Source organism: Pezoporus occidentalis, unplaced genomic scaffold (assembly GCF_034315485.1).
Source record: "Pezoporus occidentalis ecotype Australia unplaced genomic scaffold, CSIRO_AGI_Poc_V1 ctg136, whole genome shotgun sequence".
NCBI lineage: Eukaryota > Metazoa > Chordata > Aves > Psittaciformes > Psittacidae > Pezoporus > Pezoporus occidentalis.
In genome coordinates this window covers 457079-484684 of record NW_026913168.1, presented here as the reverse complement: position 1 = coordinate 484684, position 27606 = coordinate 457079, and the positions used below count along the sequence as shown (strand labels likewise).

The 27606-nt window shown below is 42.6% G+C and overlaps 1 protein-coding gene across 7 annotated transcripts in view; it reads left to right on the top strand.

Moving 5' to 3' along the window:
* CELF2 (CUGBP Elav-like family member 2) overlaps window positions 1–27606 on the top strand; it is a 563459-nt gene that overhangs the window by 281544 nt on the left and 254309 nt on the right. For 3 of the 7 annotated variants that reach the window (XM_062609306.1, XM_062609304.1, XM_062609303.1), the window contains exon 1: window positions 15247–15568. The exons of 2 other annotated variants lie outside the window; for them this stretch is intronic. In XM_062609306.1, coding sequence (XP_062465290.1) covers window positions 15462–15568 — 107 coding nt within the window. In that variant the 5' untranslated portion in view covers window positions 15247–15461. Of the gene's footprint in view, window positions 1–15246; window positions 15569–27606 lie in introns of those variants that run through there. 2 more of the 7 variants (XM_062609305.1, XM_062609308.1) reach the window with 2 other exon arrangements.

Here is a 27606-nt window from a genome sequence, read left to right as displayed (position 1 = left end):
TGTTGACTTGTTTCTGTGGGGACAGTGGTCTGGTGGGATGGATACACAGTAATTAAAGGAATATACAGGCAGAATTAAGATCCATATTCGAACACGTCTGGCTCTCAGGTTTTATTAACGTCCTCTTCAGCAGAACACACAATAAGTTCTAGGAAAAAAAACCAACTGGTTACCAACATCTCAGCATAACATACCATGTGTTTTCCCTTTCATGACAGTAGTAAAACAGAGCACTGCACTTAAAATGAAAGCATTGTTTGTCCTGTAGGTAAGACCCAGAGTTAACGGTGAGCACGTGAGTGTGCAGCTCCTCAGCATAGTGATCAAGGACTGCCACTTTCAAAGCGGAGGTGGAACGTTACTATGACAGTTGCAGCACCGATGACATTCTCTATTCCTTGCACAGCCAATGGGCATTGACCTTATCCTGTCAAAGCATGTAAAAAGCAATGAGGGCAACACTGGCTTTGTGAAAAACGGACACATTTATGTAGGACATTCCACCGCATTATCATATAGTGAGTTGTAGAAGTGCAGCTAAAATACCTGCTGTGTTGTAAGGTTTTCTTTTTCAGCGGAGCTAGGAATGCAACAAAGGCAACTGAGGTCTGAGCAATGTTTTTTCTAATGCTTTAAAAGCAAAACCACCAGTGCCAGGCATGCAAAATCCCATCAGTTCTGTGCCCCACATCTCCTCTCCTGTTTTCTTGTAAATCCACACTCAGACATACTCGTTTGAAAATTGTACATCTTAGGGCTCTGCAGCCTGGCATACTGAGCAGTTTGTTTCATTTTGAACACTTTCACCATGCTTAAATCTGCAGAACTTAAAGAAATCAACCTGCTTGCATACATTTTGCTGAAGCTGACAGGAGCACAGCATTCCAGTGTAGTATTTCCTAGCTCACTCTCCTCCCTTTCCTCCTCAATCATTTCTTGAAAATTCCTTCATAATAACCTTATCCAAACCATAAATATGAAAGTCAAATAAGCCCAAAGGAGATTTATCATCCTCTGACTCCACACTCCTTTTATGATTAATAATGACATTGATTCCTTTAGAAATGAAACAAAAATTAATTTAAAGGTTCTGATTGGTTTTAGTATTAGGTAAACTTAACATATTGAATGAGCGTAAAACAATTATCAGTCTTATTAACAAAATTAGCCACAGCAAATTTACCAGAAGGAAACTGTTGCTATTTAGCTCCCTAATTATGTCACTATTCTTTGTGACCAAATGATATAATGAAAATAATTTGATCTAGTGGTGCTGCATAGAGAATTTCCAAGGAGCAGTTGAATATCATAATCTGTTTTGCACATATGTTTTCCTACTCTTCTTCTGTTTCAAAAAGTAGAGGTCAAGGGCTTCAGAGAACTTTGCAGTGAAGTGAAGTTGAACTGTGCTGGGCAGAATATGGAATACATTCTTCACTATTATAAAATGTTAGATAACCCTTTATTCAAGAATGGAATCCTTTGACTTACTCAGGCGGCTCCTGCTGCATGGATTTCAGGGTCTGGAAAAGCATAGGATGTCTTTCATTCTGCCTGCCATTAATGACTAGAACTGGACTTTCTGTCCCACGCTGTGGTCTACATATTTCCTTGCACTGTGCATCCATCCAGGCACTTTAACTTGGCAAGTTCTTCTTTTCAGCCTTGAGAGTTAAAAATCAGAGAGGAGTTGGATGCCCTTTAGCCGTAGACATTTCAACCTAGGGGGACAGTCACCTGGCCAACCTTGAAGGCTACCCAAGCAGTGGTGATATGAAGAACTTGATTTTTGGGTGCCATCTTTCATCTCTTCTGTGTGAGTATCCTATGCTCATGGGTTAGTGGTGCAGTGGAGTAGAAGCAATGAGAGCTGATGAAGCTAGTGGGTGAAATCATAACATGGTCTTGGAAAACTTCTTCTTGCAAGATGTCTCTACTGGTCCTACTGTAAAATTCCACCCCAGCAAGCAATTAAATAGTGGGGTCTCGGAGTGTTTCCCTCCAACCCGATCTGCCTGCTCTCCTTGGCTGCATCCTGACTTTGCCAGGATATGACCCTCACCGTATGTGTTCTCATTTCTTTCTTCCACCTGCCATCTGTCTTCCCTGGATTGCCATCAGTGGGCATCTTGGGTTTAGGCACATTTCCTAGCATCATACCTATTACAGCTCCTCTGGGGAAATGGTACCTCTTAGAAGTAGGATCTTTCCCTCTCTCCCTCCTTTATGAAGTGGAAATAAGGTGATGAAAACATTTTGCACAGTAAGAAATCTGCAGAGCACAAGTGCCCTGCATACTGTAACACTGCCTTAGATTGTAACAATGAACTTCAACATGATCAACTCTAATATTAAACCACACAGAAGACGTGAATGAGAAAGCTCCGGTGGAATAGAAACCCCTTGAGTACGCCTCCTGGCTGCTTGCTTAGTGCTCATGAAGATGCTCTGAACTACGCAACTCATTTTCTTGCCCACGCTATGACTACATCTTTACAGTTTGTGTCCTTTGGGAAACGTTTTTATTTTTGTTTCATTATTTAAAGCAAACCTAATGATGGGGTATGTGTATTAAAGCACTGTGCTACCAACCCACATCAGTGCGTAACTTTTAGTGAGGCTTTCTGCATAATTTATGTCCGAAGGAGAGTATGCTGACACAAAATTGAGGATTTAAGCATGTTTACTGCTGCTTGCAATAATTAGATCATTTCATACTGGAACTACTAAGCAAGCGTAGCCAGGTGGGCCTCTGGGTAACTGTTAAATTAACAGTCTTCTCTTAACTGGTCAAACATGAAGAGACATTTGAAACATATTTTGTGGCCTGTTCTTTATGTAGCATCATCAGAAACCCCAGATGTTTTAAATAAGATACTTGGGTGCCATCAGATGGAACACAGCAAGAACTGGCAAACAAAAATCACATCCAAATCACAGGGTTTGACTAATCATTCTCAAATTCCTTGAGTTTATAAAGCATCCTACAGTGTTACTTGAAAGAGTTGTCCAAGAGCTGCATTAGGCCCCAGCAGAAGTTCCAAATATCACAATTTGTTGACTGTCTCAACACTTCTAAATATGACTGGAACAGAAAAGGCTTTAAATGAGAAATCAGGCTCACATGTGTGCTTCTGTTAACCTCTGGTTTGGTACATTTTAAATCGCTGCACACATTTCAATATACAGTTCTATATTTGGGTGTCCCTTGCAACATTCCAGAGAGCTCTTTCTGATTTCCTGATGGTGACTTGTTTCTTTCCTGAATTAGACAATACCTATTCTTATTTTTGCAGCTTTTATAGCAGCTTACTTTGTTTCTGTTTAGATATCCTGAAGCGACATGTGAGGGTGGTGGTCTCTAGATAGGGTGCCAGTTACATGGGGATATGTGTTGGGCTCTTCCTGAGATGACAAGATAACCTTCTCCTAGACATCATCCTGCTTACTTTTGGATGCCTTTCCTGAAAGATTGGTTTTCACTCGTATGCAGTACAGATTTCAGAAAAGGCATCCAAAATTAAGCAATCTGTAGCATATACCAGTGAATATTCATCTCTCATGACTTGGGTTTTGTGTGGGCACAATACGAGCTCCCCAGTCTGCATCTTTTTTGCTAGGAAAACAAGAAACTGTTCTTCCCCAAATCCCGATTCAGTTGGGCTGCGTATTTTTTCAATGGGTCAGAACCACCTGTGAAATTCCTGTTTACAAATCCAGTTTTCTAGTCCCTCATGCAAAGTGATCAAGAAAAACACAGTTCCCACATATGTTACTCCTGTACTTCATTTCCTCAGTCATATCTACAAGTGAAAGGCATATTCAGATGCCAAAACCACGTAGTGTTTCTGAAGCGGATTGTTATTAATATTGTTCTGTTTGGGTTTTTTTAGCTGTAAACCTTTTTGAAGTGCCTAGCGAACAGTGAGAGGAGCAGTTTTGGAAAGGGGAGACAACTTTGAAATCCAGGGAGCAGAAGCTTTAATCTCTAGTTGTGACTGACATCAAACAAAAGTGCAAAAACTCCCTTTGTTCTTGAGCACAAAGGGTGTGTTTGTTGTTTGTTCAGGGTAAGCGAAAGGCCCCCATGAAGTCCCACTGAAGATGTTTAATGAATCTGGCAGCCTCCAAGCTGTCTCTTCTATAGAGTAATCCTAACGACAGACCCATCACACATAATTTAACGGAGTGTGACACAACAGTCTCTGCTCAGGAGAGGCTTCGGAGAGGGAATACTTTCATTACTCAACAGCACAGACCCCTTAGGGTCGGTGCTGTGGAGCAGAGCTCTTGGTGGTGGTGGCCACACTTTTCGTCTCTGAATCGAGGACATATACGCGCTCAGGTATTGGCTGTTAAGCTTCCTAAACACTGACTTTGAACTCATGATCGAAATAGAGCGAATTGTACTGGGGGGGGGGGGTGTGGCTGGGATTTTGGCAGCCTCAGCTTGTAGAAGTTAAAGTCAGGAACATCTAAGGAAGGAGGTCTGCTACCAAAATCATGCCAAACAAAGACATGGGTATTAGGGAAGGAAGGAAGAAATAGCATCAGGAGTGGAATGATAATGGAAAAGACTATAAAAAATTAGAATATTTTAGTAAAGGCTTACCATATATATGTAATTTTCTTACCAATTCATCCTAGTTGGTGAGTCTCTGGATGACTAGAATAAGAATGGGGATGGCATGTGTCTTTAGCTTCCCTTTTCCTTTCTTTGGTCTAATATTTATAGCATTTGGTATTATGGAAGTTGGGCTGCTTGCTGCCAGGTCTCATGTTCTGTTTGCCAGGGTAAGCTTTTGTGCAGCTGAGAGCATTTGAAGTAGCTGGTGTGTGCCTTTATGGTCTGGGCACCTATTGGCTGTGAATGGGGTGGAAAGGACTTAAATCCTCTCTAGACTTGAGTGCTCAGGTGGGAGCAATATCTGAATATATTGTTCTTCCTTCAGCAAAATTTGTTTTTAGCTCTGCTTCATGCTGCATGTGCAAATTTGGGCAATTAAATTAATCTCTGTCACCCCTTCTTCTATAAAATGGGCATAATCTTGTTTATCTACTTTGGGATAAGCTATGGAGTGTGACTACTCACTACAGCAGAGCCTGTGAAGAAGAAACCACTGTTCTCTTGGAGAACACCATGTTTGGGGTTCTTTTTTCCCCTTCTTTATGACATAAATCAGGTTTTATCCCCACTGTGGATATAAATGCAAAATCCATTTGTACTGTAAATGTCAGCTTCTCCAGGGACTGCTGAAGAGCTAAGCACTACCTGCTGTTGCGTTTGATCCCCATGCCAATTGCCAACCAAAGCCCCAGCACACCATTCATTATACATCAGGTCTGATGACTGGGATTCAGACTCAGTGCCGAAACAACACTGATACCCTGGTACACAATACACAGCCCCTTTCTAAGAGCTTTTCTGCCCACTATCAGCGTTTGAAATAATTCCTTGTTCTCTCTTGACTTGCAATAATACTGTAGGATCTATCTAAAATAGCAGTCCCCGTTTCCCTCCCTTCTCACCCCCCCCCCCCTTTATCAAATCAGATGTCCAAAATCAAGTGCCTGTGTGCTCTGCTGACAAGCACAAGGGGATTAGGGAGTGATGGGTTTAACAAAACTGGCTCAAGGTTTTGCAAAATGCATCTTGGAGCTTGAGCTCTGAACGAGCCATAAAATTCCTCCCACGAGGTGGAAGTGAGGTTTCTGCAAGACTGGATCAGAACTTAATAATGCTTTTCTAGGTTACTTTTTTTCTTGCTTTCAAAAAGGAGCTACAAAAACATAGGATTTTTGAAGATGCTGCAAGACTAACAATGATTTAATGTAACCGTTGTGCAAAGTGGTGTTTTACCACCAACAAAAAGACCTGATTTCTGGGCTGCATGCAAACCAATTGGGGCAATTAGCATGTAATGTAATTTGCATTAATCAGCACAGGGTCAGCAAGAAATTAACTTTGGGTGTAGGTTTTACATATAACAGCATATGAGAAGAGGGGAGGAACTGTTTTTACAGGGTGTTAATTTGGAGTTAAGCGCACTCAGGGAGCTCTATGGGGTTTGGCCTTGCAGAAGAAAGATGTATGATGTGGATTTGGGAGCACTGAAAGCACAAAATGATGTGGCAATTCAGCAAGCATTTAACGTTGCAATATGTAAACCCTTTAACAGACTTCTTGGCACTGGTAAAGATCAGAGCACAGGTTCTGCTGAAGCACTGAACATGCTGCTAGCGCTGAAGGGATGTGTATGGCTGGACGTGGATGGGGTCCCACAAGGCTGTGTGCGCTGATCGTGCTTTGAGCCAGATGAGTCAAGAACCCAGATAACCCGAAAGCTCAGATCTCTGTCCAGCTCCACAGTATGACCTTACTGAGAGCTCTGAAGCAGGAGGAGTTTAGGCAAATGACTCATTTCCTCATGCACCCCTTTGGCCCTCCAGGCTTTCCCTCTGCTGCCATTTCATTTCATATATTCTCCTGGGGCTCCATAAGCCTTTGGTGCTAGCAACATGGTAAGTGTTGTGAGAAATCCACTGCTGGAGACACATAAATTGGTTTTGACAAGTGGTATCTGAGCATCTGGTTACGGGAAGTGAGATGCTGAGGAGTCTGGTGGTGTTTGGCTATGTTTAGAGGGTAGATAAGATGTATATGGCTGTTCTTATGCCTTTTTCTTTGAATGAATCACAGAATCACATGATGGTTTGTCTTGGAAGGGTCCTTAAATATAACCTAGTTCTAACCCTACTGTTATGGTCAGGCACAGTGAGAAGCAATTACCAGTTTTGTGGCATGGAAGGTGTCTAAAAGCGAGTTTTTTTTCCTACATGTTTTTTTTGCAGAGGATAATCTCAAGGCACTTTGGAGATGCCCTGTATATATATATGTAGTACACATACATCTTCGTTATATGAGGGTTAGGAAGAAATGTGGGCAACATTGTTCAAGAGAGGATGCCATTGCCAGCTCTGCACCCATTGCCTAAATATTCTTCTGGAACTAGGCTTTGTGGACAAAGCAGACATGGAGATCTCATCCAGTTATTTGTGCTTAACTGAGATGCTGGTGTTGACCCTAGTTCACCTATGCTTCTTCCCTAGTCAAAGGAAGATCTGTGGTAGGTTGAATGGGAATTGAATTGGAAGCCAAAAGTGCTTATGCTCTTGGGCTTCTCTGTTAGGTGCTCAAAGTGGCATGAATCAGGCCCAAGCCTGTCTGAAGGAACTGGCTATGCAAAGAATTTGGTCATACAAAGTGCAGTCACTTTGGGATTCAGAATTAGGATCCAGTTTTTTCACAAACTAGGTATCTTAGTTTTGTGTGAGCCTTCCTCCCTCTGTGGCTTAGGATATGCATACTCCATCCACTACAACATTCAAGCTTGTGCAAACAGTCTACCTCACATGGCAAAAAGCTATTTGTAAATGTATTACCCTACTTCTTATGCTACTTCCACTGCTTCAGTAACATTTTGGTATCTTGACACTCTGTCTTGTCAAGATATCCTGAAGCAGTATTTTCCCCATTTAGCTCTCTATTAAAAAAATGTATGTTTAATCTTTAAGTCACTTGACAGGTTAACAGAAGCAAATTTGAACCCAGAATCATAGAATCCTTTAAGCTGGAAAAGACTTCTAGGATCACCAAGTCCGACTGTCAACACAACACTGCCAAGTCCACCACTAAACCATGTCCCTGAGCCCTTCATCTATGCATCTTTAAAACAACTCTGGGGTGGTGACTCCATCACTTTCTTGGGCAGCCTATTCCAGTGCTTGACAATGCTCGTGGTGAAGACGTTTTCCAAATATCCAGTCTAAATCACAAGTCGAGACCATTTCCTCTGGTCCCATCCCTTGTTCCTTGGGAGCAGAGCCCAGCCCCTCCTGGCTCCATCCTCCTCTCAGGCACTTGTAGGGAGCCATCAGGTCCCCCCTGAGCCTTCTCTTCTCCACACTGAACCCCCCAGGTCCCTCAGCCCTTCCCCATCACACTTGGGCTCCAGGCCCTGCACCAGCTCCACTGCCCTTCTCTGGCCCTGCTCCAGCACCTCAATGTCTCTCTTGTAGTGAGGGGCCCAGAGCTGAACACAGGATTCGAGGTGCAGCCTCACCAGTGCCCAGTGCAGGGGCACAATCCCTGCCCTGGCCCTGCTGCCGCACTGGTGCTGATTGAGGGCAGGATGCTGACAGCTTCCTGGCTGCCTGGGCACAAGCTGCTCATGTTCAGCCAGTTCTTGACCAATGCTCCCAGGTCCTTTTGTGCCAAGCAGCTTTCCAGCCACTCTTCCCCAAGCCTGTAGTGTTGCATGGGGTTGTAGTGACCCAAGAGTAAGACCCAGCTCTTTGCTTTGTTCAGCCTTATAGAATTGCCCTCAGCCCATTGATGCAGCCTGTCCAAATCCCTCTGCACAGCCTTCCTAGCCTCCAGCAGATCAACATTCTCACTCATCCAGATCATTTATAAAAACACTTTTCTATTCTTTGTGCTCTGACATTTTAAGGAATCCTTCAGCCTAGAACCTCAGTTTGCCAGATTTTTCATCAACGGTTTTCAAACACACCTAACTTCTGGATGTTTTTGCAGAGTCTAGTATATTTCTTCCTCCCCACAAATCAAGATCCTAACTCAGGAAGTACTGGCCCTATAAACATCTGTGAATCAGTAGAATCACAAAAAAAAAATCACTTTTTTAACACCTTGCACAAAATTGTCAAGTGTTGGGTGACATAAGAAAGGTCGAAGAAAAATGTATTGTGTAGTAAATCTAACTGAAGTTTTATATCCCAGCTCTTTCTTTTTAATCAATGTTAATAGATTTTTAAGGACAGAAAAAGAAAGAGAGAAAGGAAGACTATCCTTGGGATAAAAAATGTTAGGTAGAGAGTTTAAAGTATTAAAAAGTGACATGATTGTTTTTTTTTCTATCATACAATAAAATTACTTAGGGAGGGTAAAAGCTGCTGAAACAAGGCTTTTTGTTAGTTCATTTATTAAAAATATTTTATAGACATTAGTTTTATGGCAACTGTATAGGTTGATCCACTTCCTTCCTTTCAGAGGAAATATATGTACTGTACGTAGTCCTTTCTTTAAAGTATGACTATTATCAGATAATAAATCAAGAGTTCTCAACTAGTATTTGCAACCAAAGATCACTTAATCTGATTTGAATTATACAACTTTCAGTTTGTTTCCCTTCCATGTTGGACAGTGCCATATTACCTCCTTTTTCAGGCAACCTAATGGATAATATGTTGCTCCAAAAAGCCAGTGGTTCATGTCTGATGGTGTACAAGGTCCACTTATCACAACACAGTCATTGCTAAAGGTTCTGTTAGTAGATGCGTCTACTCATCTAGATCCTAGATCTCAGAAATTAAACTCCTCATTTTTATTTGTACATGAGTTTCTGTTGAACGTGACTCTCTTTTGTGATACCTTGTTTTTAAGTATCAATGTTCATCCCTTAAATTGGAAACATGTCATGGGTGTGTGAAATGAACCTTCTGCCTATAGCACCATAATATCATTTAAAAATAGGCTCAACAGAACTGTTAAATGTGATTCTTTTTCTAACACAAGTAGCCATTAAATTCTCATCTGTAACTGTTGACATTTCTCATGTTCATTCATGTGTGTTTAATATTTATACATTTGTATATATTGTTCAAGTTTACGTTCTGTAGACTGTGCCGATAAGAATACAAGGTTTTTGATATTCCACGTGGCATGTAAAAAAATTATGATCTTGCCATTACTACAAGTGTAAACCAAAGATACTCCTGCTTAGACAGAGCAGGTCCTACTTACACATTAAATAGACTTAAAATTAAAGCAGAAAAGATCTGATTCTACAACCAGTTGTGTTTGTTTTCTCTCTCTTTTTTCTCTCAGATCTGGTGCTCTCTTGCCTCCTCTGTTTCTCTTTGCTCTTTTGATCAGCTTTTTCCTTCTTTCCTTTAGTTGCAGGCCAGATGCTCTTGTGACATGTAGCTCTTTCCAAATAAGTTATTTGCTTTGTAGAGTAGCCATGTCTGCAGTCACAACCTGGCCAGTTTTAAGTTGGTTTGAGTGATGTATTTTCTCTACAAAACACGCTGATATGTCGCTTATATGTTAGAACTTGTGATCTGCACAAGCTGCAGGTTTTGTCGCTTCCTTGTTGAGGGTTGGGGAAGCACCAGAGCACATCACTTACGTAAATAGAAGGGGGATTGTTCCTTTTCGTGCCTCTATTTTCCAGATGCTGAGATAGAGTCAGCGCTGCTGAATGCTAGAGGGAGGCAGCGCACACCTTTCCTAATGGAAAGCAGCAGTAGGGTTAAAGCATACAGTCATTTTGTACACTCTAAATACAAATTCCCCCGCTGCCCTAATCTTACGCACTTAGGGAACATTTTTGTACTTCTGCATTTTCTGCCTGTGCTATTTAACTTTCATAATGCTCATTGGGTGCTCCTTGATGAAAAAGTAAGGCTAGAAAAGACCTTTTGCAACATCCAGGCTGACCTGTGGGTCTGTAAGTAATTTCTCTCCCTATGACTCAGACGGGAAAGCTAGACATGCAATTGGAAAGATCCACCAGAACAAGCAAAAGGAGGTGTGGGCAAATGTCAGACTGGTTTTGTTGCCTGCTTAAACAAAAAATCTGCCGTTTGCTGCATCTTTACTGCAGGTGCTTGAAACTAATTCTCCTTTTCCTGCACACAGAGACAACACCCACAGGTACTGCAGGTGTGATTAACGCACACAATGCATGCAGAGTTAGAAACTGACCTGAAGGCAGCATGGTCTGCACACACACAACTGCCTCTATAGCTGATCGATATGGTTTTACCATGAAACTGGACTAAGATACTTACTGGTGAGGAACTGTGTCTCCCTGGCTTGTGTTTTCATACCCTGCAACAGTAAAGAAACTCCTACACCTGTATGTATGTGCATAATACAGATAGCAAATGTAGGACTGTCTGATACCACGTGGTTATAGCTCTCCTGATAAAGCAGTATCTCAGATGTCAGATTGCTGGAGTTGAGGACCAAAATTTATCTCCCGTGTACAACTGTCTTAATGGTTGTGTAAACAACCAACCAAATCGACAGAGAAGGTGGAGACAGGATGCAGTAATTTGTTCTACATAACAATGAACAAGAACTTCAATAAGAGCAGAGGTAAAGCTCTTATTGGTAGAGCTTTTACCTTTTTGTAGAGATACAGCCTTTTGAGTTATTGTCCATTCCTAGCTATACACGTTTGCCAGAGATGTGGTCCAGAGTACTCTGGTTCTAGCAACACCTGGTCTTGTGTTCCATGATTTCTAATAACATAAGAGCTGCAAGCAGTGAGTTGCCCATTTTCCTAGGAGATTTTAGGAGGAGATAACCTGAAAGAACTGTCTGCTTTCTCAAAGCATGCTGGAAAGACTCCGCTTGTTCCACTTGTGAAGCGGAGGCCGATTCCCTTTGTACTTCAGATGTGCATAGGAGTAACATATTAATTGCTGCAGACATCCTGCAGGCAGGTGACAGCTACACCTGGAAGTGGCAGACATGCTCAAGGTATCTAAGCTGCACTTGCACGGTGGTCGCAGTGTGCTTGGCGATGCCGAAACAGAAACACAGGATTTCTCACTTTTGCTTTAGGTGTGATTCATCTTGCCTAATTATATATATATATATAGATAGATAGATATACATATATCCATATATATATATAAAAGTAAGGGATTTTATCACTTTACAGTCAGTGGAGGGAGATGGTAACACTCTAGTTTAATTTCTCTTCACTGATGATAGCGAAAACTTAGGTGACTAGCCAAGACTAATTGCTCAACATCAAAGGTGGGATTTAGCTGTCTAAACCAGTAAATGCTATCAGATTAAAGAGTAACTTTTCACACCTATACAACACAAATGTGATTTGAGCCTAAATAACTGCACAGAACAACATAAAACTGAGACGTAGCCTACAAGTCCCTCTTGGGAGGAGAAGACCTACTATAAATGTTTGTGTGACTCACAATAACACACTTCTATAGAGCTTCTAGTGTTCTGCATTATTGTCACAGTGTTTGGAGTTTATTGGGGTTTTCTGTTTTAAAGATGGAGATGTGAGCAAAAGGTTAATTGGCTTGCATGAGATCTGACACGGGGACGTGTGGTGAAATGGAAAAATGAATCAAGGCTTTCTATTCTTCTCATGATTGCATTCATGCTTTTGGGGCTATTGTCCTGGATGCTTGTCCACCATTTCTCTGTCACAAAATGTAGTTCATCGCTTAGCTGGCAGCGTTGCTTCTTGAGTGTAGCAGAATGGTGTTGTATTTTGGGCTTCTGAATATTGTAAGAATACCATAAACAAATGGACCGGTCAAAGAATATTTTTTAAGTAGAAGTAGGGAGGAGAAGAAATTTTTTAATTTATATAAATTACTTATTGTTTGCCACAGAAGTTTCTACTATTTTGCCTCTGTAAATGATTGGTATTCCTCTGGCCTCTCAAGGATTTGTAAGATCACACGATTAGTTTGGCCATACATAGAAGGCTTGGGTTTATATGAAATATAGGACAGAAAAACTATTACATTTCCACTGTATGTAATCTGTGCAAAACATTCTGCTATATATACATATCAGTTATGAATCTACAATCAATTTTCCTGTTAAATGTTGAATTTAGACTCCACAGCTGGACTTTCATCTTGAAAGAAGCCAGATAGTCCTGTACATCTGGTTTAATCTTCCCTTTAGACATATTATTTTAAAGGCACTCCTGCTTAGTGCATATTGCAATTGAAAAATAATGCTCATATTCCCTCTCATCAGCAACAGCTGTGATCCCTCTGCAGATGTTGCTCCGTCGGACATTTCATTACGTGTGATAGAAAGCGTCGGTTCTTTTTGTCTGTTTGTGTTACTGCTTTGTGGATCTTATTTTCTTTTTATTTATTCCTTTGGCCGTGGATGAGTCCCTCCATATAATACTTCACTTTATTTCCTATCGCTGCTGTTTCGCCTTCTTTCTAAGCACAGAAATGATCAAGAACTTGCAACTGTGTGGAGCCACCCAACAGAAGCCCATTGATTCCCCACCAAAGGGCTCTGTGTGAGCCATTCTACTCCAGCCTGAAAGGAAAGCTTTGTTCTCTCAGCTGGTAGTGTCTTAAGATGCTGATCCTTGCCATATTTTTGGAAAACTGTAGCAGTTTATCAGAATGTTTGACACTTCCCATTCAGCTCTGTATTCTGAAGCATACCCTGGTATTTGCCTCCTCTCATACACCAGTCCCACAAGCGCAAGATTAGTCTGGAGCAGCCCAGTCATTGCAATGAGTTGTGCTGGGCACAAGTCATTTGGAGGTGAACAGTGAAGGAGAAGGAATCTGGAGTGCTGGTGGCCATGCCTGAAATGGTAGTAATGGATTTCGTATTTGGGGCAGGAGGTATGGGATTTGTCCTGTGTTGGTTGAGCATTTTCCTGGCTGCCTTCCATGGCTGTTTGGATATTTTTAGCATGAAGTACAAGCTGTGACCTTGGAGCGTGACATTTTAACATGGAATTGGCCTGAACTGCTAATCAGAAGATATGATTTATTATTTTCTATTACAAGAGCAACTAGAATCCCAGTCATGTTTTGCAGATGAAGAGGGAAGAACTGACTTTTCTTGACTTCAGGCCTCCATGATATCCATGCTTCCTAAACTACCATCTTTCTCTCTGCGTCCTTAGAAGTACACTATGCCTAGGTTTGTTTTTTTACTTGTTTTCTGGTCATTTGACAAATATTATGTCAGAATGACTGAAACTAATCCCAAGGTCTCAGAGTGCTCAATGAGAAGTGTAGAACAAAAGGATTGTTTCTGTCGCAAACAATTTATGACCTTAATAGAAGTTTACAGCTGCTATCAGAAAGGCAAGATCTTGCTACCAGTATATTCATACTGACGATTGCTCCCTCTGTGCTTTCATTCCCAGACTCAAGTTTACCAAAAGGATCAAGCTCCTAAATGCCAACTTCTGTTAAGGAATTAGAAGCAGTAGCACCGTATCAGGATGTTCAAGGCAGTACTATATAATGTAGGGAAGGAGGTTCAGCCCAACCACAGGTATACCCAGAAGTCTACGAAAGTCTGAATTTATGTTTTGAGGTCCAGATCTATTTCTAGCTCAGTCTATTTGACTTCCACTGGGTTTTTGACTGGTTGCCAGGTTTGGATGAGTTGTGTTGAGTGAGTTTTGCATGTTCTTATGTTAAAAGGAACTCAGAGGAATCATGTTTAAGGTGCATTTTACTGCCACAGTGGTGCAGAAAAGCGCTTGACTGAGAAAAGCATTTGAGGTCTTGTTGGCTTTTTCAGTCTACTAAATAAGCACCCACTCCATTATCTGATGTAGGCTTAAAAGAACTAAAGCAAACCCAAACCAAACCAGCCATCTTCCTGCCTCAATCACAGCCACATGGTTTAAAGATTTACCCAGCAGAAGGTGAAATCAAGATGTGAAAATAAACCTCTTTCTGACTACCTTGGCAACTGGGAAGACCACAACCTGGTTCTGCAAATTCCATGGCGGATCTGCCAGGCAGGGCCAAAGAGGCTGTTTCCCTGAAATCAGTGTCACACTATAGTTCCTTTCATACATAGGAAGTGAGTAAATCATTGAATAATGCAACACCCTTTCCCGCCTGTGAGAACTCTGCCAAAGCCAAGTGTAACGGTCTGGGTTAAAGCAAACTCAGTTACTTGGTAACTGAGCTGTGTCTTGGAGGGGTTAAAATCAGAGGAGTTTGGACTTGTGTTTTTTGGAGGGGTTAAAATTGCCAAGAAAAACTGAAAACTTGAAGAAGATCCCCAGGTGCCTGCATTAATATTCCCTTGCCTCTCTGATGTGAGCTGGCAGGTCCCATAAAGCCACTCAGCCTTGAACAGGGAAGGGAAGGAGGGAGAGAGCAAAAGCTCCAGCTGCGACTCCAGAGCCCCAGAAAAAGCCTCTAACCCAATTCCCTTAAAGTGCACAAGCATCTGTTTGCCACTGAATTCACCGAGTTTGCAGGGCAAACAAAAGATCCATATCAAGGATGCATCCTTCCAGAGAGAGAAAGCCTTCCCTCATTCACCCATAGATTTTCCCCCCTTTTCTTCCGGTTAAAAACCTATATTTTTATATTTTTTTAGAGGAGGGATATGGGGGGGAAATGTTGCTATTTTTCTTTTTTTTTGGATGGTAATTAAGAGAGCTAACACCAGCTAGGCTAGAGTGAACGCAAACAAGACCCCTATAGGCAGCACAGTGCATTAATGTAAAATATGCCCAGACAACATAACTTGTCAGAGAGGATTATTTCTGCTTAGTGAATCTGCAGGGGCCCCTTTGCTCCACCACTCAGCGTCTGCCTAGAGAGAGAAAGAGAGAAAGAGTAGCCATTAGTGAGTAGCTACTGTGGCATTGATGTTTGAGCGCACTTCTGAACTGGCTTTTGTTGAGAATATCGGTGCAGAAAGCATGCGCTGTCCCAAATCCGCTGTTACTATGAGAAATGAGGAGCTGCTTTTAAGGTATGTTGTCTCCTTTGTTTTAACGCGTGCTTTCGAGTTGCCTGGGCCCGCTGCAACTATACCGGTGCTGTGTATTAAGTAGTTTCCCTATTTAAAGGAAAAGACAGGCATTGCTGTGTGCAAGTAGCATTTTTCCACTAGTTAGAATCGCACATTTTCATGTATGATGACAAATGGATGGAGAGGGCAAGGAGGGAACAAAATAAATATATAATATATCTGCTTTTTCTTCTCCCCCCCCCCCCCCAAATGAGAGCTGATATTTCTTTTATCACCTCCTTTGCAATGTTTCTGCCTGCTTCATTATTATGCACTGGGCATGGAATAAGCATGGAAAAAAGCTCAGGGAGACTCCATATTAGAGCTAGTGCCCTAAATACCACTTTAATTTTCACTTAGCCTATGTAAATAGTTACTAATGCTCTACCTAGCCTTTGCCACTTGAAGATGCTTTAAAAATATCTAAATACTCCCATCTGTGGGATTACACATATATTCTCTAATGTTCCAAGGTTTAGCGGGGGGCCAGCATCGACTACTCTTTTCGGAGACACACACACAGGCACATGCACACGTACACATCAACACGGAATTATGCTGGAATTGGCACCCCGCTTTGAAAAATGTAGTCTTTTGTTTATTTGCTAGCAGACATTGTAGCGTTGAGTACATCTTTCGGTCTGACAATGGGACAGATGAACAATGGTGCTGTCAAACTAGCTTAATGTATGTCTGGCGCTGGGGTGGTTTGGGGTTGGTTTTTTTCCCCCCCTTTCCTTTTCTCAACCCCTTTGTAATTTCCCTTCATCTTTATATATCTGGGAGAATATGAAGTGCATTGCCTGTTTTTTGATGGTTGTTTCATTTGATGCCCGCTAATAGTGCAGGGAGGGGGAGGTTTGTATCTTACAATTATGCCTATTGCATTAAGTTGGAGATTTATTACTAACCTCTCCTTTAACTGTGGCAAGAAAACTTATTGATTCTGGAAGCTCACAATAGCGCTGTCAATCTGGCAAACACAGAGTTGCCAAACGTGCCCTTGCCTGATTTTATGCCTGATCATATCAACTTTAACTGCTGTTTTGGAGATACTGTTTCTAATTTTGTTTAGGTAATGAAAATGCAATAAAAATGATAAATCAGATCTCGAAGCGTGAGCCCATGCTACTTTCCATTTTTATAATCCAGCTATTAGCATACGTTAGAATTTTTAAGGTCAAGCAGAATAATTTACCTGGATGATTCCTATCCCAAAATCTAGCAAATTATTCATATGACATTTCAGGAATTACCTTTCTGTTTAGACAGCCGTAGTTTAGCATTAGAACGGTTAACAGTTCTGCGTTTGAATTTGGCAGAATGCTCGGGTACCTTATGCATTATGAAAAGAAATCGTTATGGAGCTTTTGAACAAATCTAAGTTACTCCTTGGACAGCAGCTTGTGTCTTAAATCAAATGAATTGTCGTCAGTCTGCGGAGTTCCTGAAACTGTTTGAAGTCTTTAAATACTTTAGATGTTAAGTAAATGTATTGCTTTTAATAATAGCTGTAATCGTTTGCTGAGAGAAAAGCGATATTTATCAGTGGTTTCTCTATTTTTTTGCTCAGATCAGTTGACTGTAGGGGTTTCATGCTTTTTTAAACTGGATTCTAGTGCATGATTTATATGGGTTGAGGGGTCTCTTGGACCCCTTAATTAAAAAAGAAAAGGCATTGAGGATTTCTCAGTAGCAGTCAGAGCTCTCTAAAGCGTGTGTTTGCAACAGCAAAATGTTTTATGGGGAGCCTCGGAGTACCTGCTGTTCTGGTTTGCATTTTTGTTGTTGTCGTTGCATCTCCTTCCCTTGTGTGTTGAGATCAATCAATAGGAGAGAGTTTATGTGAACAAAAAAGGTAATATCACATATAAGGCTCTGGCAGCCTAGAGGTTATGGATTATCAGGTAATGCTTGTTTGCTGTGTGTTGTGCATAAACATGAAGAAAGCAGGGATGGTGTTTAATGCAACGGGACCATGCTATAATTCACTTTCTTGGAAGAAGTTCTTTGGAGATAAGCATTAACTCCTTCAGAACCGCTCTGCTCTGCCAGAACTGGAGGGGGGGTATTTTTTTATCACTTTATAACACAGCACGTTATCCTCCTGCAGCCTGGCCTTTGTAGCAGCTGCTGCCCTTTGTGGGTGGCAGTGAAGCGGATCCCTCGCTCTCGGTTACACAGAAATGCCCCTTTAGTGATTGTCCAAAGTAGGGTGAATTTCAGCCACTTTTGGAGCAGCCACTGCCAGGCACCTGGCAGCACATGTAAGGACTATTCAATACTGAAACTGGCTCCTAATCTGTCTTCTCAGAGGTGAGTTCATACTAAACTTACAGTAGTTCTTAATGTTTTCAGATAAAATACTGCATTAAACACATATACTACAGATTTTGTGTCTTGGATTGGCAATTACTCTGTTCTTTTCCAAGGATGTTTTCTGACACTGCATTCACATCAAAGACTAATTTTTGAGTTAGTCTACGTGAGCTTTACTGAAGAAAATATATTCTTTCTATGCATATTTACTGAAATACTGCTTTTTTGAGCCGTAATAATTATTACTGACATCAAAGAGAGTGAAGCAAATGTGTAACACAAGCCATTTCTTAGCATGCTTTAACAGAAGCGTCACCTTTTGAGGGACTGTATAGGTTCAAGAGATCTTATGCCTGAGCATTGCAGGTGTCCTTAGCGTTACCTAGTTTGAATCTCACCCATTCACAAGGCGAGGTGGTGCCCTGCAGTTGTCAAACTTGGCAACATCTGTTTCCACAACAGCGCTGGGAGAGGTAATTCAGACTCTACATGAGCTGTTACTTGTTCTTGCAATGACCATGTGTAATGTCAAAAAGAAAGACGGTCCTTGGTCCTACCTGTCAGAGCAAGCGCAGGATAGGTCTTAACCTGGGAACTGGCTTTCCATGCTGCTGTAGGAAACTCAAGTGATTTACGTGTTAGCCAGGAGTCTTTGTTTTCCCTTTTTAATTCAGATTCGTGAACCACAAGCTCTGTATCAATACGTTAACATGCTCGTTGTTGAATGAGAATAAAACTTAAAGCGTTTTTCTTGCCAAATTTAAGTATGAAGGGATAGAGAGCAGCACTGCTGAGAGCAACTTGGGGGTACTGGCGGAGGAAAAGCTGGACATGATCCAGTAGTGTCCCTTTGCAGCCCAGAAAGCCAACTGTATGCTGGGCTGCATCAAAAGGAGCTTGACCAGCAGGTGGAGGGAGGAGATTCTCCCCCTCCACTCTGCTCTCATAAGACCCCATCTGAAGTCCTGCATCAGGCTGTCGAGCACCCAGCATAAGAGAGACGTGGACCTGTTGGAAAGAGTTTGGAAGAGGCCACAAATATGCTCAGAGAGTGTGAGCAGCTCTGCTCTGGAGCCAGGCTGAGAGAGCTGGGCTGGGGCAGCCTGGAGAAGAGAAGGCTCCTGAAGGGGAGACCTGAGAGCAGCTCCAGTGCCTAAAGGGGCTGCAGGAAACCTGGAGAGGGGCTTGGGACAAGGGCCTGTAGGGACAGGCCAAGGGGAATGGCTTTAACCTGCCCGAGGGGAGACTGAGATGAGCTCTTAGGCAGAAGCTCTTCCCTGTGAGGGTGCTGAGGCGCTGGCACAGGGTGCCCAGAGAAGCTGTGGCTGCCCCATCCCTGGCAGTGTTCAAGGCCAGGTTGGACACAGGGGCTTGGAGCAAGCTGCTCTGGTGGAAGTGTGTCATGGGGTTGGACTATATGACTTCTAAAGGTCCCTTCCAACCCAACCCCTTCCATGATTCTATGATTCTATATAAGATTACAAACTATACCTTGGGGGCTGAAAAACAAAGGAGAGCATTCAATTAATATTCATATCTAGAAGTTTTACTGCAAGTGTAGATTGTGCTTGAATACTTAAGAAGTCATTCAGGAGTGAATCAATACTAATTATTGTAATCAGGAGGGTTAATTAGCTGAAGATGCTGCTGATGGAAAGTTCACTGCTTACAGCCCTGAAAACACCTAAGTTGATGAAATCTGAAAGCAAGATGTCTAAGAGGACTTTGTATGGAGAGAAAAGCTTGGCTTGCCTCTGGCATTTAAAGAGTCGGTTGTTCCAAAGGGGAAACATAGCTTGTACTTTCTGTTTTGCATGGTATTAATTCAGAGGGTATTAGAAGATGCAACTGTATCTGTCTGGAAGATATTTTGTGGTAGTTTCTCATTAAATGCAAGTACCATTTTGTATAACCTGTACTGTCTCTGCATCATTCATTTGCAGATTACCATAAATTAATATGGATAATCTAGTGCATTTGGAATCTTGTTCCAGAACTGTTATTGGGAACAGTTTGGTGGTTTGGTTGTTTGGGTTTTTTTCACCATTTGTGTGCAGGCACAAGGACTTTATGTGCTATATGTACACGAATTACACATGCTCTGTATCTAATATGTGTGCATCTGTACACCCATACACGTGCACACAAGTTTAAATGTTTCTCATTGAGGGGGTTTATTTCTATAGTCAGTGCCCTCAAACTTCCACTCAGTTTCTATCTGCAAAGATGTATTCAACTAAATATAATACAGAGGACATTTACTGAACACGTAGTTCATGAAATTTAAGTTAGATGATAAGGAATTAAAACTAAAAGAAACGACTGAAGGAAACGCTTTTCTTTTCCCTTAATTAGAGCAGTTGTGTTTCTTAAAGTGAGCATGACCGAATTCCAGCAGAACCTAGCTCCACAAAGTATTTCTCACAAGCGAACTGCAAGATTTTTTCTGTCATGCTGCATGTTTTCTTGGTTGTTTTCTTCACACACACACACACACCCTTTTCCCTAGTTATATCTGTTAAGATTATAACAAAGACAAACGTCTGGATGTTTATTCGAGGAGGGGAAAAACTCCAGACTCAAAACCCCCTTTTCAGTCACACTCACATAAACCCCCCGAAGTCAAGTGATGCTTTCAGAAGAAGTTCCGTTTCAAAACACATCCTTCTTTCCTCCCTAATGACATTAGAGATTATCACGCGCAGGTGCTATTTATCTTTGCAACTGCTTCCCTATGACTGTTTTACTGCTTCCAACATATTTACTTGTATGTCAGCCATAGAAAAGGTAACTGAAAATGGCAGCTGTTGAGAAAGCATGTCGCCATGCCTGGAATGACATGCATTATCGGGGCAGCAGGAGTTGCTGGCTCTACAGCCCATTTCTACTTGACCTGCGGAATGATTGGCTGCCTGGGATGGTGATGAATCGCTGGAGTTTATGAAACAGGACTGCTGGCATCCTCACAGAGGAAATAACAACAGGGTTGGGGTTTTTTTCCCTTCTAACACTCTTGCTGTGGCAAAAAAAAAAAAAAAGCTTTTTTATTTCATTTTGGCTTTGTGTTATTTCACCCCGCAGCGGAAGTAAATGCATCAATTAAAGGCGCTTTAATACTGTTCTTGGTGAGTTAATGGTGCACTGAAGGTTAACTACCTTCGTTGGATGGATGGGGGTAGGAATTTTCCCAAATTTGGTGTAAATCTTGATCTGGGCCCTAATTATCTCATCTCTCACTCTGGTCTTGCGACTGAGACAGCACAACTAGCAATCAGCTCGAGCAGGATGTGGAAAGGATTTTATCTGTTCTCACACACAACTTCATTTTCTGTCATAGTCTAAGGATCAGGGACCATTTTGTGGGCTAGTATCAGACAGATCCATCTTCAGGGATTCCAAACTAATGGCTAAACTGGCATTTCTGGAAAGCATCGACTCCCATATTTGCAGTCAGTTTTCCAGGTGGTTCGTGAAATTATATTATGCATTAAGCCCACATTACCAGATTAGGCTGTTGTGAGTCAGTGCTGGTAGGAAAGTCTCGCAGGTCTGTAAACCTGCCTGTGCACTGACTGACACTGACACTGTGTGGAGCACAAGCTGCCCTGCAAAACGCAGCCAAGTCAAAAGGATCCTTCTATTTCAATTAAAACACCCCAAGTCGTGTTTGGGGGTGGGGAATTGAGAGAATTACTTGCTTGTCTCTCCATGTAGCATACTCGGGGTTAGCCTATTTGGGTAGAATAACCTATTTTGAAGTTAACTCTCTCTGATTCAAAGGAGTAGGGTTATCGATGAAATTGCTTAAGAAGTTTTAAACATGGCAATTAAATAAAGCTAATGCTTTCTGCCATTACATTAGAGAGGGGTTTTTTGAGCCTCATGCTTTGCTGCCTAAGCTTTTACTCCTCTAGTTTGGAAAAGCAATTTGCATGCTCACATTTGCTGTTAGACTTTCCCACCTTTCTCCATATAATAGAGCAGTGGCTGCTGCTGGATGCTGGAGAGGCTGCAGCACTCTTGTTATTTAAGGCACAGCCTCCCAATGTCCCTGCAAGGCTTGTGCATTAGAGGAGGGCAAAGTTTTACTGGAGAGAAGGGTGGCGTGGGGAACTGTTGCGTGTGCCCTTTGGTGTGCGAGGGGTAAATGCTGTCCTTGCTCTGGAGTTCCCATGGCAGCAAATCAGCCGGTCATCTTCAAGAGCAGCCTTTGAGGATGCCAGACAACAGTCTGCCACTGGGAGGAAGACAGAGCAGAAGGTTGGAAGGAGGGGGGAAATGACAGAGAATCAGAGAGAGGATATGGGAATTTACTGTTCCTATTAGACAAATAGAGGAGTGAAGAGAAAAGGAAGGGCACCTGAACATAGATCATCTGGAAATTGAACCTTGCAAGTGTAGACAGCTGTGGATGATAGGAGAGCTGTGCTACAGAGTGAATTTGAGATTCAAATCCTGCACCTGCTCTCCCTGCAAGCCACAGGTCAGCATGTGAAGAATTGAGGCCCTCTGGAAAGGAAACGGTGAATTATCAGGAAACTTAAATTCTTGGAGACTCGACTTTCAACTGTAACAACCTCTTGGTTTCATTTTCCTTCTCCTCAGCCTAAAACCGATCTGTCTTCAGCTGAAATGCGAGGAAGGAGCTCACTCCAAAGCCTGAGAATTTGCCTGCATCATTTCAGCCCACATTTAATTTTAATGAGGGAGTTATATAACCCCCTTTAAAAATAACAAAACACTAACAGAACTGCATTGGCAACACCAGGTGTTCTGCAGTGCTGCTCCAATGAATCATGGAGGTCTGTCTGTGCGTGGCTGATGAACATACATTTAACTCAGTTAACCCCCATCCCTGAATATAGCAGTCCAAAGTGACCAGAATGCCTCCTAAAGAGCCTTTCTCACCCAGGGATGCCAAACGAGATGCCTGCCCTAGGAACTTCATGGTTTCAGCATTTTTCCCTTACAAAACTGTGTTATCAATGTTTGGGGTTTTTTTTTACAGTTGTAAATGAATTATTGTGGCTTTACTGAAGTGAATCATTTTACGTTAAGCACTAAGTTGGGTTTAATGTTCTACCTCACAAAAGAAAGCAAACGTTCCTGTTTGTTGTACTGAGCCCCAAACCTCGGAAATTGTTAAGAACAGCCCATTTAACAGGCAGTTCTGGGAGTAATAAACATATGACTTCATCAGTGTTTCCTACGGAAAGAGAATTTGGGGGGGGGGGAACTGAATCAGCAGTTTTGAGCCTGTTAAACACGTTGGTTTGGGTGCAGTCTTTGACTCAGGGAAATCCCTCAGCCACCGGTTGCTGGGAGGTGGGAAGGATCACAGTGCACTTACCGTACTCATGCTCTTCCTCTTTGTATGCATTACGAGCCATTATCAGAGCCAGGGTCACAGCCTAAGCAGACCTTTTGGTCTGACCTATGTGGAAATTCATTCACTGTTCATTTGGGGCTGGGAGGGAACAACAAAACCAGGCACGGTGCAGTTTTCTGCACATCCGAATGCTTTACAGTTACTGCAGCAGCCTTTTCTTTCTGTCCTTCATGTCTGAGGTTTAATGGATTCTGTCTGTGGAAAATAATGGTGTCAAACAGGAATAGTCACTCTACATATTATCAGGATGATTGTTATTTTTGAGGACTGAGGTGTATGCTAAGCACTTCACGAACAAGTGAAAAAACCCAGACCTGTGAAATTTCCTGCCTTAAAGATGTCACAGTTTGAGCATCAGGTGAGATCCAATCATTTACAGGGGAAAAGAAAGAAAAACATGTGGTAGAAATGAATGAGAAGGGCAGATGGAGGTTAACCCTTTGAAAATCCTGCTGTTCAAAGTAGAGTGCAATAGGTTCCTTTTGCCTTTAAAAATAAGTCTACTTCTGGCTTCCTGTGTCTTTTGACCTCTTGGTTTCCTGATGCCATGTTAGAACTTCACACTTGCCTTTGCCCATTGCTTTTGGAGTTGGAGCTGGCCTTCAGCATCTGCTCCTGGTCCAGCCTTTAGCTGTGTTCAGCCGGTCTTCACCATGTGCTTCCCTGATCCTCCATCTCTCCCAGTATCCTGCCTCCCCGGGTGGGCAAAACTCTTCCGAAATCTCAAATTTATACAAAATGAGAGGTTTTTGTGTCTCCCAGAAGTTCTTGTGGGTTTGGATGGTGGGGAGGAAGGTAAAAACTTCCTCTGTTACAGTGGGCTTTTTCCCCTGCCCTGTGAAGGCCTAAGGCTCTTCCGCATGGTGAGGATGGAGCAACGCAGACAAGCAGCGGATGCGTGATTCCTCGTATCCTATGTAATACAAGATTATATTTTCACTTGAACATAATACAGTAGCTAAATCCAACAACACTAAGTTCCCTCTTTCAGTGTCGTTTGAAAAGGTGCCTTTTTTAATCATAAATAATGAGCCTGCTGCCTAGTAGTAATCAGGTCTGCCCGGTGCATGCAGGGCCCCAGTTTCTCTCTTAGTTGAGTAGTGGTTGTTGATGGAATCAGTCAGCAGATGAAAAGATAAGGAAGTCCATAAAAAAAGGAGGGGAAGAGGAAAAAACAGTCAATGCCTGTTGCCAAGTAGAGGTAAGACCAGGCTGACAATAGCCGTTGTCCTGTGTCTATATGCACAAGGCACTATGCAAAGGCAACACCTACAGATCAATAGTGATGCTCTTCAATAGGGCTATAAATAACAGGATAGTAAGATTTGCAAATATTGCAAATATTTACTCGTTACTGCTTTAGTATTTGCTAAATACAGTGCTGAGTGCCATGGATAGCTCAACTGGAGCAGATGGTACTGCTCAGCACTAGGACTGCACAGGATTGGACCTGAGGGTCCCAATCGACTATCCCAAGTACCTGCATGCTGTTAACAAAGCAGGGTGTTCCTCCAAATTAAAGGCCTTTCCTAAAAGCCCTCCACCACACGGAGCCTTGTGCTGTAAAATCTTGCCTAATTGTTTCTGGAAAGATTGGATTATTACCCACAAGATGGAACAAAGGCCTTATACCCACAGCAGGATGAAATCACCTCTTTGGTGGTATAAAATAGGAAGGGGGGGGGGGGGGGAAGTGAGTGGGAAGTTTTACTATAGCAACCAAGTTTACATAATATCAATGTGCTTCAAGTGAAAGCTCTAGAAATGCTTAATTTGAGGTACCTTTTCACAGGGATAATTTTAAATGACGTTTGTTTCTGAAATGACTGATCGGCTACAATAGCCGACAGAAGAGGGGGGGAGCCTCACACACAGCAAAAACTTCAATACTTGAAATTCATTCATGACCTTTAACCAGGGATTTAATTTTCTTTTTAAAAGGGTTTTGGTTACATGCAAATTGTTTTATTTCTCAAAATAAGATAAATCATAGAATAGTTAGGGTTGGAAAGGACCTTAAGATCATCTAGTTCCAACCCCCCTGCCATGGGCAGGGACACCTCACACTAAACCATCTCACCCAAGGCTCTGTCCAACCTGGTCTTGAACACTGCCAGGGATGGAGCATTCACAGCTTCTTTGGGAAACCCATTCCAGTGCCTCACCACCCTCACAGTAAAGAACTTCCTCCTTATATCCAATGAAACTTCCCCTGTTTAAGTTTTAACCGCTACCCCTTGTCCTGTCACTACAGTCCCTAATGAAGAGTCCCTCCCCACCATCCCTATAGGCCCCCTTCACATAGTGGAAGGCTGCTATGAGGTCTCCACGCAGCCTTCTCTTCTCCAGGCTGAACAGCCCCAACTTCCTCAGCCCGTCTTCATACAGGAGGTGCTCCAGCCCCTGATCATCCTTGTGGCCTCCTCTGGACTTGTTCCAACAGTTCCATGTCCTTTTTATGTTGAGGACACCAGAACTGCACACAATGCTCCAGGTGAGGTCTCACAAGAGCAGAGTAGAGGGGCAGGATCACCTCCTTCGACCTGCTGGTCACGCTCCTCTTGATGCAGCCCAGGATACAGTTGCTTTCTGGGCTGTGAGCGCACACTGAAGCCGGCTCATGTTCATTTTCTCATCGACCAACACCCCCAAGTCCTTCTCCTTGGGCTGCTCTGAATCTTCTCTGCCCAACCTGTAGCTGTGCCTGGGATTGCTCCGACCCAGGTGTAGGCCCTTGCCCTTGGCATGGTTAAACCTCATGAGGTTGGCATCAGCCCACCTCACAAGCGTGTCGAGGTCCCTCTGGATGGCATTCCTTCCCTCCAGGGTATCAACTGAACCACACAGCTCGGTGTCATCAGCAAACTTGCTGAGGGCACACTCAATCCCACTGTCCGTGTCAGTGACGAAGATGTTGAACAAGACCGGTCCCAACCCCGATCCCTGAGGGACACCACTCGTTACTGGTCTCCAGCCGGACACTGAGCCATTGACCACAACTCTTTGTGTGCAGCCATCCAGCCAGTTCTTTATCCACAGAGTGGTTCATCCATCAAATTGATGTCTCTCCAATGTAGAGACAAGGGAGGACTATTGTGTGTTTAGTTTCATAAATAAAAGAATCCTTACTGCAAGGTCAAGGCTTCATAATGCAAAACTTTATTCCAGTGTTAGATCTAACTTGCAGAGGGGGATTTGTTACAGACAGTCAAAGCCTTCACAAATGGTAAAACTTTGGTGCAGAACCCGTTCCATTACTTTTTGCCACTCAAAGAAATGCACTGCTTTTTGCTCTAATTGTTTACAGCTTTTACACCATTCTTTCACTCTACCCAAATGCTTTGTGTAATGTGCATTCATGTGCTTTGCTTTCCTTTTTTCTCTCCTTCCATCTTCTTCTCCCTCCAGAATTCTGCTACTAAATCTTAGGGGGATGTGCTTCCTCCATTATAGGCAGGTAGGCTCACATCCCGCTGCACAAACTAAAATGCTGTATTCTCTGTTATTAGGATGCTACGCCTTCCAGGCTCCTGGTTTGCCTGGAAGGTTATTTCTTTGTGAAAGACAGGCAACAACTCATTTGCATTCCCTCATGCTATCTGGACCAGATTTCTTTTTCCCCTCGCATTAGCGGAAGATCCTGAGTGATTCCACTGAAGTCATTTGAGCCTGCTCCAAATTTACACTGCTGTCTCTGAGCTCTTGCTTCTGCCACCTCTGTTAGAAACTGGCTTTGATGCCAGAGATAAGCTTGAATCCCGAGCATGTTCATTGGCTTAGGGGGGAATAAAGCAGAGGATTTGAACTCTCTTCATACTGCCTTGCAGGCTTGGGAGAGAGTGAAGTCATTCAGAAACTTTCCCTTGAAGTGCTTCCAACAGTAGCATTTCCTTGGCCCGGTACTTGGGGCAAGCTGATTAAAAGAATGGCAATTAAGGAAAGGATGAGGAGGGGCTATGGAGAGGTGATGTGATGTGAGCTCCAAGCTGGATTTGGCTGCAGGATCTGGATGGGAAGGGGGGTGTCTGCTCATTCTGTCACTTGCTGAATGGAAGCACAGTCAGTGATGTCAGAGTGAGCTCATGTGCTCGACAGCAATCCGCCGCCCAAGCCCTGCCTTTCTCTTGCTGAACTTTTTGTGGGTTTTAAGGGTTCTTTTTTGCTCTGAAGAGGTGTTCAGTTTTCAAAGGTTGTGTTGTTTGGAGGAACTGTATATAGCTCCGTGTTTGAAACGCTGCTCGAGCGGTGACTAATCTGCAAGGGATGAGGTGGAATTGCTTCATCTGCCCCA